The sequence below is a fragment of the Bidens hawaiensis genome, unplaced genomic scaffold (genome assembly GCF_021521415.1).
Source record: "Bidens hawaiensis isolate Kalapana, Puna unplaced genomic scaffold, B.hawaiensis_p1.1 tig00017343_1, whole genome shotgun sequence".
In the NCBI taxonomy this organism is placed as follows: domain Eukaryota; kingdom Viridiplantae; phylum Streptophyta; class Magnoliopsida; order Asterales; family Asteraceae; genus Bidens; species Bidens hawaiensis.
The window spans coordinates 112191-122909 of record NW_027492622.1 but is presented as its reverse complement, the minus strand read 5'-3'; the positions used below and the strand labels follow the sequence as shown (position 1 = coordinate 122909).

Sequence of the window (10719 nt, the reverse complement as noted above, 5' to 3'; positions counted from 1 at the left end):
TTTTATATGCTAGGGAAACATGGTCCATGGGAGCATATTAAAAAGATTTATATACAAGTTTGAGAGATATTTAGCTGAAAAGGCATGTTACATCATAAAGAATGTATCGGTTGGTGACTACGGTACTAAATACAAGTATGTGGACAATGACAAGAAGGTCAATCTCTTCCTCAAGTCAACTGTTACACCTTGTGAAGATTTTGGTGGCGATTTACACGGATTCAAGTTTCAAAGCATTGATGATCTTATTGACATGGTTACTAAACCGAACACCATTGTTGGTAAGTATTATGTAACTCAAAAAAAATATATACATTTCAATGATTTATTATTATTATTAACTGAACATGTTATTTCATTTTAGTTATTTCATTGTTTATCTTTTAGATACTTCATTTGATAAAAAAAATGTGTACTATTAATATGTAAACAACCACTACTATTTAATTGCATCATAGGTAACAACTATGAAGGAACGTACTCGGTTGATACAAATATGATAATATGGTATATATTACACAAGAATAATTTTTCGATTAAAATCAAAGAAATCATCATCGTACTCAGTATATCCCACCAATAGCAAAGCTATGGTAGGGTCTGAGGAGGGTAAGATGTAGACAGCCTTACCTCTACCCCATAAGGATAGAGAGGCTGCTTCCGGTGAGACCCCCGGCTCGATAGTAGTTTTGCATCAAGCCTTGGACATAAGGCACATAGCACTCAATCATCGGGACACCGGCTGATCGGTGCATGTACCCTTGTCTTTCGGCTATCAACGCCACTACATGATGCCTGATTAACCGTCCGTCACTTTTAACGTTATTTTCACGAGATTAGTAAAATAACGTCAAAATTAGTGCAATTTCACTTTTGCCCACCCGAGGGTTCACACATATATACATCATATGTGCGCACCGCAAGCAGGGCTTTTAAAATCAAAGAAATAAAAACTATAAATCATAACCGAAGATAATTCATGTACTATTTGTTTCGGTTACTTGATTTAAAACAGTAACAGAAATTGTGTAATATCTATTTGTTTTGGTCAATGAAATTTGTAAAATATTGCAACTGGTCAATCAATTTTAAGCAATTACTTACGCCTGTTTAATTTAAAAATATGCCAAATGTGATTTTTAAAATTATATTATATATATTTGTCTTTCTATATGGATACTTTTGGTGGATTTGTTAGTAACATTGTCTATATATGTGTAACACGACAACAAACACAAGTTAGAATTTTTTAATGCACAAAAAATACCCACATATTTGTTTTTATATTGTCTAAATTGTTTTGGAAGTTACATATGACTGTCATCACTAATTTCTAATCTAATTTTTTTGCAATATAGATGTGATTGGTGTTGTAGATAAATATGAACCAATTGAAGACAAACTCAAATCTAATGGTGTTGAGTCCAAGATGATGTATCTAACGTTAAAGGGTTTGAGGTAACTTCATTTTTATTTCAAATTATAATAAATGTTACATTTGCATATATAATAAAACTTGCTCACATTTTTTTAGAAACAACAAGGAATTGCCTTTTAACTCTATGGGGATCATACGCGGTCGACATGTCAAACTATATTTTGTCAAATCCAGATCAAGCACCCGTAGTTGTCGTGTTACAATTTGGGTTTTTCAGGATACATCAAGGTTTGATACACTCATTCTTTCTTATTGATAATGTTAAAGTTATATAACTTTTCAATATATATAATTTTTTTACTACTTTATTATTTTTGTTTATTTCAAGGGCGTCCCGCTATTTCCAATTCACTTAATGTTAGTAAGATGTACATCAACGAAGACATACATGAAATCAATGAATTCAAGATGAGGTTTTGTTTTAATTTATATTTACTTAAAAAATTTTTGTTAATTAGTTTAAAATTTATTTCACATTTTATGTAATATTTATTTGTCGTTTATTAGGTATTTTGGTTCCTTGCCTCCTGAATCTTCATCAAGTAGCTGTGTTTCTGCACCAACTATTCGTGTTCCGTTTCGCGAGGAGTTTCTTACCTCAACCGAGTTTTGTCATATCATTGAAATTGAAGAATTTTATAAGGTAACTTGATTTGTGCAAAACATTTTTAATACTTCATTACTAAAATATTCCGTTTCTATCTTTTTTCAGCATAAACAGGTTATTATATGTGGAAAGATTCTTCCTATGTCGAAATATATGCAATGGTATTACGTGGGTTGCAAGGTTTGCACAAAGTTGGTCAAAGATCGTGTAAACAATGAAGGTGCAATTGAGGGATCACCTATTCTGAATCAGTTTCGTGTTAAGTATTATTGTAACCAAAAGTGCAACGGCGCTATTGTTGAAGCAGTACCGAGGTATTAACATTCTTTCCTTATTTCTATTCTTTTGATATTATATCTATGGTACAACTACTTTTTGTTTTATCTTAACTAAAATTAATATTTGTGTGTATGTGTAGGTATCGTACTAATCTGGCAGTTCAAGATGCCACTAGGGTTGTACATTTGTCTTTATGGGAGGGGTATGCTAACAGACTTCTTAAGATTAGTGCTTATGACTTGCTGCTTAAAGTCATAAATGTATGTTTTTTAGAGAACTAAATACTTTTTTTTATGTTTGTACTTTATACATATCAATTGTTATTAATAGTTAATTACTTAATTATGCGTAGGGACCTCCGAATTCGGACCTATTTCCTAAGGAACTAAAGAACCTTGAGAATAAACAGTTTGCTTTCAAGATATCCGTTAATCAGTTTAATTTGGACAATCGAGGATCTGATATCAATATATCCAAGTTAACTGAAGATACTTTTATATTAGCGGAACTTCAAAAGAAACTTCACCCTAACCAGGTACATATAGATTTTTTTTATATTAGCGGAACTTCAATGCAATTGCTATTCAAACATATAGTTCTTTAATCTCGACAGATTGCTCTTACATATAGATTTTTTTTTTTAATATAATTATGTGTTAATCGGAGTTGGTAACACATTCAGCATTGTTTATTTTTCTATTCTTATTCCTAAAAGTATACTAGAAACAATCAAAATTATTTAACGTTATGTATAAAATGGTTCATTATTGTTGACTATGAATCTAACAATGCGTTTAGACAATAGTTGTTTGAACTTTGAATAGGAATAAATGATTGATAATTATACTAATTTATCCTTCGTATTATACATTTTTCCGAGATTAAAGACTATGATTATTTATTAAATATATTATTTTAATCTATACTCTCTAATAAGTTCGTTTGTTTAATTCCTTATCATTAGCAACAAGGAATCCGACTCCAATGCTGTTGATGCGTCCGTTGACACGTTTAGTGTAAAGGTATGCCACCTTTCATTTTAAGTTACTTTCCTCTATTATTCAACAACAATATAAACTAATATACAAGATTTGTTTTTTACCACATCCATTTATAAAAAGTATTTGACAGATTTGCTAATACATCTTTTTTGTATTTATTTTAATAGGATGTTATCTCGGTGACCGATGACAATCTAAAAGCAGTGAAAAAAAGCACGGCAAAGACCATCGCATCCAACAATGAGAAGACTTCCCCGACCTGCTCAACTCCAACTTTAAAAAGGAATCTTATTGATGTGTATGATGTGGATGATCCCCTGACTCAGTCTACAACCAAATCTCATTCGGTGGCAACTGTTGGTGGTGAACAAAATGGCAAGCCCAAGCTCTTGATTCCCAAAATGGAAAAATGAGGAAAACCCTCATTTTACCATTTTTAATTTATTCGTATCGTCTGTTTTGAATGCTTTGAATTTTTAGTACTTTTCGACAGTTGGGTTTTTTTGGTTAATGCACACACTATTTTAAATATAAAATTCTAATGGTTTATGTTTTAATTATTTCATGTTTTAATTTTTATGGTTTATGATTTTGTTATTTCTTTACAAAATGTTGTAACCTTCAAAAACACGCTTATAAATTATAATAAAATAAAACATGTTGTTAAAAAATAAATAGTACTATAATGTTTTCCTATTAACAATTCTTTATTTTACATTAACTAGGAGTACACTATTTGACTATACATTATTCAACAAAAGTTTATATCACGACATTTTTTGTTCTAATTTTCAAAAAAATAAAATTAGGAATTTTTTTTGAAGACTTACTATTGCAAATAACTTTTTTTTGTTTATGTTTTGTCTTTTGTAGTTGGAACTTCAAGAAGACCTTTTCGTGACATTACCAATGGTATTAATTCTATATTATATCCTACTAAGAATACTTTATAACTTTCAATAACTTATTTGTTAATTATGATATATACTTAAACAACGCGAAGCCAATATCACTAACTTAAATCTTAATACAAAAAATATGAGCTATAATTAAACTGTGATTTTTTTTCCTTTAGCCGTCGAAAACACAAGAACACCTTTTCAAGACATTACCAATGGTTAGTAATTTACGTTACCGTTTATTATACACTATTGGTTATCCATTTAACATCTATTTTTTCCCATAAAAAATCAAATATTTAGGAATTCTAAATTTAATAAATCTAAACTTCGATTTTTTTTTTGCCTTTAGCTGTCATAAATGCAAGAAGACCTTTTGACGACATTACAAATGGTTAGTAACTTTTCTTTTACGTAACAGTTTATTTTACTCACTGCTGAGTTTCAATGTACCATTTACTTTTTTCATGCAAATACAAACATATAGGTAATATAGTGGGTATTTCCAATGCTCAACATACCCGAAAGGTTCAAAAGCTAAATTTAGACAACAAGAAACGAAAAGGCCTCTCACCGTCATCATGCATTCAACCACCAACTCCACGCCAGTCTCCTGCATATGTCAAACATATAAACAAGAGTAACATAATTATTCCTCTCAACAACAATCATCACTTATAATCACTAAAACTAACTATTCCTTTCTTATTTATTCGAACTCTAGGTTTTCAGTTTGATGTTTCCGTCTCACAAGATAATCGTAGATCGAGGAAAACCTTAATGGATATCAAAAGGGGTAGAAACATATCAACCACATCAAATATCCAGTCTTCAAGTACAAGTCAGTCTTATCAAACGACATATGAGTCAAATCAACAGCCTCAAGTATTTGCTGTTGATATTTTTTCCGGCGTGTCCAAAGGTTGTTAAACAATTACTACTTACGTTGTTCCTTATATAGTTTGTTTATTACATTATTTTATTAACTTTATAATATTATAATCAGATTACTTGGATCATGGTGATCAAAATGTTGCATGTGTGATATGTCATGCAAAACTTTGGAAAGATGAAGCGAAGAAGGGACAAAACAGAAACGCAAAAGGAAGTTACTCGCTTTGTTGCCGTTACGGGAAGGTCGAATTACTAGAATATATCCCATCCAACCATGAATATGAAAACCTATTTCGAGGCATTGACGCAACAAGCAAATATTTTTGAAAAACATTAGACGTTACAACTCGATGTTTTCTTTTACTTCAATGTGAGGTAAAATCGATACAGCCATTAATCAAGGAAAAGGTCCATTTGTATTCAGGTTGAGTGGTCAGAATTATCATTCGATTGGAAGCCTTCAACCTGAACCGGGATGCAAAGCCAAGTTCTCACAGTTGTACATATATGACACCGACAACGAGCTAACAAACCGACAAAAAATATTTGGGTATGTAATCACACTTACAAGTATACAAAAAAATTTATTTGTTTTAGTATACCACCTCACTTTCTTATCCATGCGATATTACATTTTTGAGAATTTGGGCATATATTCATATTTATGTGTTTCATGTTGTTTTTCAGTGACTCGAAGAATATGTCAACTGAGGCTGCAAAAGCAATGGATCTTCAGATTATTCAACGTTTGAAAGAAATGTTAGATTCACAAAATGTTTTAGTTAAGACGTATAGAATGGCAAGAGATTCTTTGCAAGAGAACCCTCATATTGATTTAAAACTACGTCTTATTGCAAATCGACAAAAGGATGGAAGAACTTACAACCTACCAACAACATCTGAAGTTGCAGCTTTAATCGTAGGAGACATTTCTGACTCCCTTCAGCCTCGTGATATTCTTGTAACTACCATGGGCGGTAAAATAATACCTATAAGTGAACTACATCCTTCATATGTCCCTCTTCAATATCCAATCATATTTATTAACGGTGAAGATGGCTATCGAGTTGACATATATCATAGAGGTGTTAACGAGGGTGATGACAGCAAACGCCCTTTTACTACAATGAGGGAATGGTTCGCCTTTAGGATTCAAGATAGGCTCAATCATTTCTCAATTCTTTTAAACTCAAGGAGGTTGTTACAATAGTTTTTAGTTGACGCGTATACGATGATTGAAAGCGAAAGGCTTTTTTTTATACGTAGTCAACAGACAAAACTAAGATCATCAACGTACGAGAACCTCATGAATCTAAGAGACCAGGGAACATCCAGTGTTTCAAAAGTGGGACGCACCGTCATATTACCTTCGTCGTTTACAGGAGGTGCTCGATATATGACTCAAAACTACCTGGATGCTATGACACTGTGCAAATGGTTTTGATACCCTAATTTTTTTTATAGCAGTAACGTGCAACCCAAAATGGCCCAAGATGACAAGATTTCTTAAAGACACCACTCTTAACTCAGAGGATAGGCCCGACATCTTGTGCAGATTGTTTAAAATCAAGCTTGACGCCATGTTAAAAGACCTGAAGGATAAGGCGGTCCTTGGCAAAGTACAAGCAGGTATGAATCATTTACATATGTTTCTTTCATATAGATTACGGTTTTTATAAAAACATATAACTGAAACCCGTTAATGTTTTTACTTATAAAAAAACTTTTCATGCAGTTGTTTATACAATTGAATTTCAAAAGCGTGGCTTGCCTCATGCTCATATGTGCTTATTTATGCATGCCGATCATAAGCTTCCCGATGTAGAACACGTTGACCCTTTTATTTCTGCGGAGATTCCTGATAAGAATGAGGACCCTGAATTACATTACCTTGTGAGTGAATTGATGATTCACGGTCCATGTGGTGCCCATAATCCGACCTGCTCGTGCATGTTTGACAACAAATGTTCAAAAAATTTCCCAAAGAATTTTCGCGATGCAACATCTGTCGATTCACAAGGTTATCCCCAGTATAGAAGACGCGATTCAGGTCACTTTGTTCAAAAAGAAGACATTCAATTAGATAACAGAAGTGTGGTTCCCTACAACAAGTACCTATTAAAATGATATGAAGCACACATTAATGTTGAATGGTGCAATCAGGCGTCATCTATAAAGTATTTGTTTAAATACATCAACAAAGAACCTGATCGAGCTACTGTTTTTTTTTTCAAAAAACGACACACAAGCAAACGTGGAACAACCAGAGGTCGATGAGATCAAACAATTTTTGATTGTTATTATTTATCTGCTTCTGAGGCAGCTTGGCGTATTTTCGGCTATGATGTCCATTACAGGATGCCTTCTGTTACCCGCCTACCTTTCCATCTTCCTGGACAACAAAATGTAGTTTATGGTGCGGATGATGATCTTGATAATGTCTTGGAAAAAGTTGAGAGCGTCTCCTCTTCCATGTTTACTGGTTGGATGAAGTGCAACGAAAAGTATGCCAGCGCGCGAAAATTGACTTACGTTGAATTACCTACTGAATTTGTTTGGCATGCTCAACCCCGTCGTTGGGAACGAAGAAAATCGGGATTTTCCATAGGAAGAATTCATGCCGTGTCTCCTGCAGCTGGGGAAGCGTACTTCTTACGAATTCTTTTGAACAGAGTTAAAGGTACACAATCATTCGAAGACATCCGTACCGTTAACGGTCGTCTTCAACCTTCGTTTAGAGACGCCTGCTGCTCTCTTGGATTGTTAGAAGATGATCAAGAATACATTGAGGCAATTGAAGAGGCAAGCCATTCATCGTTGGGTCACGGAGTACGCACATTGTTCGCTACAATGTTGTCAACTGACAGCCTTTCTAGACCAGAGCATGTCTGGAAAAATACTTGGAAATGGCTTTCTGATGACATTCTTTACAACCAACGATGTCTTTTAAAGTCACCAGGTATTAATATTTTGAAGTTAGTTTTACAATCTTTATATCTATATATATAGTCATTAATATTTGGAAATTAATTCGTTATTCTATTTTAACAGAGTTATCGCTAACCGAAGATCAAATCAAGAACCTCACTTTATTTGAGATTGAAAAAATCTTGCTGCGCAACAACTCAAGCTTAAGAAAATATCAAACCATGCCTTTCCCCGATGCCGAGTATATATCTATTGCATCTAATAGTTTGATTCAAGAAGAGTTGGCATACAATAAAAACTTGCAAAAATTAGAGTTCCAAACTCTATTTAATTCAATTACTAATGAGCAAAAAAATGTTTTTGATCGTATAATGATGGATGTTCAACAGAATAAAGGGGGTGTGTTCTTCGTATATGGGTATGGTGGAATAGGTAAAACGTACTTATGGAAGACCTTATCAACTGCCATAAGATCAAAAGGCGAAATCGTCCTAACTGTTGCTTCAAGTGGAATTGCTTCGTTATTGTTAACCGGAGGTCGCACAGCACATTCCAGGTTTCATATTCCGATAAATCTTAATGAGGATTCTACTTGCTACATGGATCCAGGTACAGATGAGGCACAATTATTAGAAAAAACCAAATTAATAATTTGAGACGAAGCTCCAATGCACCACAAACATGGATTTCAAGCTCTTGACAAGTCTTTAAAAGATGTTTTATCTTCTAATTTGCTATTTGGAGGAAAAGTTGTTGTATTTGGAGGAGACTTTCGACAAATTCTACCTGTAGTTCAAAAGGGCACTAGACAAGACATCGTAAACGTCTCTCTATGTTCTTCTTACATTTGGAGTGAATACAATGTCTTGAAATTAACAAAAAACCTAAGGTTAACTATGGGTACGCCGTCATCTGATGTTGAGGAAACCAGATTATTTGCTAAATGGATTTTAGATATAGGTGAAGGTAATATTGGTTGTCCTAATGATGGTGTCGCAACGATAGATATACCTGACGATCTACTAATAAAAGATTCGGTTGATCCTATATCAAAACTTTTTGACTTTGTATATCCTGATATTCTACAGAATTACGAGAACCAACATTACTTTCAGGATAGAGCAATACTTGCACCAACAAACGAAATTGTTGATAAGATTAATGATAGTTTGCTCAAGTTTTTTCCAGGTGATGAAGTCGAGTACTTAAGTTTAGATACCATATGCAGTTCAGAATATATCAATGACATTGTTGATACAGCTTTATACTCTCCAGAACTGCTTAATGGTCTAAGAATATCCGGACTACCAAACCATAAACTGGTGCTAAAAGTTGGTGTTCCTGTTATGCTCCTTAGAAATCTTAACCAGAAAGAAGGCTTATGTAACGGTACTCGACTACAGATTATATCTTTAGGTAATGTGTTGTTGAAGCCAAAATTATTTCGGGAACTAACATTGGCCATACAGTTTTGATTCATAGATCGCCACTGACTCCATCAGACAACAAAATAGCCTACAAGTTTCAAAGACGACAATTTTCCCTTGCTGTATGTTTCGCGATGACGATAAACAAAAGCCAAGGTCAATCGTTATCAAGGATAAGTTTGTACTTAAAAGAACCCGTGTTCTCACATGGACAACTATACGTCGCAGTGTCAAGAGTTACAAGCAGGAGTGGGCTAAAGATTCTGATTCTTGATAAACAAGGTAATCTGACCAATACAACAACAAATGTTGTGTACAAGGAAATTTTTTCTTATTTATAAAATACTTGTGTAATGTTTTTTTTTTGTAATTCTTGAAATTTTAATCAATCAATCAATCAATCATACTCAATGAAGTTCCACCAACAGCAAGGCTATAAGTAGGGTCTGGGGAGAAATTTTAATGTAATTTGTAATTATATTAACAATATATGACAAATGTGTTCTTGATTGTATTTTGCTTAATGTTTAAATATTTAAAATTCATTTATTACCCGTGTAACACACGGGTCTCAAACTAGTGTTATAATATTTCTTTCTTTAAAAGAATTAACGTATTACAAGTATATCAAGTAACACTTTAACCAAAATCAGTAAATATAAAGATTGATATAATTAAAAATAACTATACTTTCTTATACTTTTATGAAAAAGTCAATCATCTTAAGTTTGATATATTAAACTCTCTTAGATTAGTAAACAATACATGAAAAAAATTTACTAGATTCTTAAACTTGTTTTAAGTGCATGTACTAGGAATTTTCTCTTTGTTGTTAAAGACTTGCTAACTCTTAAATTAGCTCAAATGAGATGGCCACTTTCTTTATAAAAATGTTGAACGTGATTTATGAAGGATTGACAATTTAAAAGTTAGTAAGACACTTTAACAATAAAAAAAAACTTAATAGCTACACGTATTTTATACAACTTCGGAGATTTTAATATATAAAATTTAGGTTAATGATTTTTTCATATACTTTTTACGTACCAATTGATTTTTTTCATACAAGTTTAGATTTTTTAATATATAAAATTCAGGTTCATGATTCTTTCACATACCTTTTACCAGTATGGATTTCAACCAGTTGATATACTTTTTACCAATTGATTTTTCATACAAATTAGATATTTTAATATATAAAATTCAGGTTAATGATTCTTTCACGTACTTTTTACCAATTAATTAA

The 10719-nt window shown here is 32.6% G+C and overlaps 3 protein-coding genes across 3 annotated transcripts; all 3 read left to right on the top strand.

Annotated features, from left to right (window-relative positions):
* Positions 1-3154: 3154 nt before the first annotated feature.
* Positions 3155-6771, top strand: LOC143553626 (uncharacterized). Its single transcript, XM_077043575.1, has 8 exons — positions 3155-3184; positions 3296-3346; positions 3493-3700; positions 4199-4237; positions 4712-4864; positions 4949-5146; positions 5494-5668; positions 5806-6771. Exons 1-8 carry the CDS (start codon positions 3155-3157, stop codon positions 6326-6328), a joined length of 1377 nt encoding a protein of 458 aa, XP_076899690.1. The 3' UTR covers positions 6329-6771.
* Positions 6425-8702, top strand: LOC143553625 (uncharacterized). Its single transcript, XM_077043574.1, has 5 exons — positions 6425-6503; positions 6586-6747; positions 6854-7033; positions 7442-8077; positions 8170-8702. Exons 1-5 carry the CDS (start codon positions 6425-6427, stop codon positions 8700-8702), a joined length of 1590 nt encoding a protein of 529 aa, XP_076899689.1.
* Positions 8703-8714: 12 nt separating this feature from the next.
* On the top strand, positions 8715-9521 carry LOC143553624 (uncharacterized). The gene has a single exon (XM_077043573.1). The coding sequence runs from the start codon at positions 8715-8717 to the stop codon at positions 9519-9521; it is 807 nt and encodes a 268-aa protein (XP_076899688.1).
* Positions 9522-10719: the final 1198 nt, after the last annotated feature.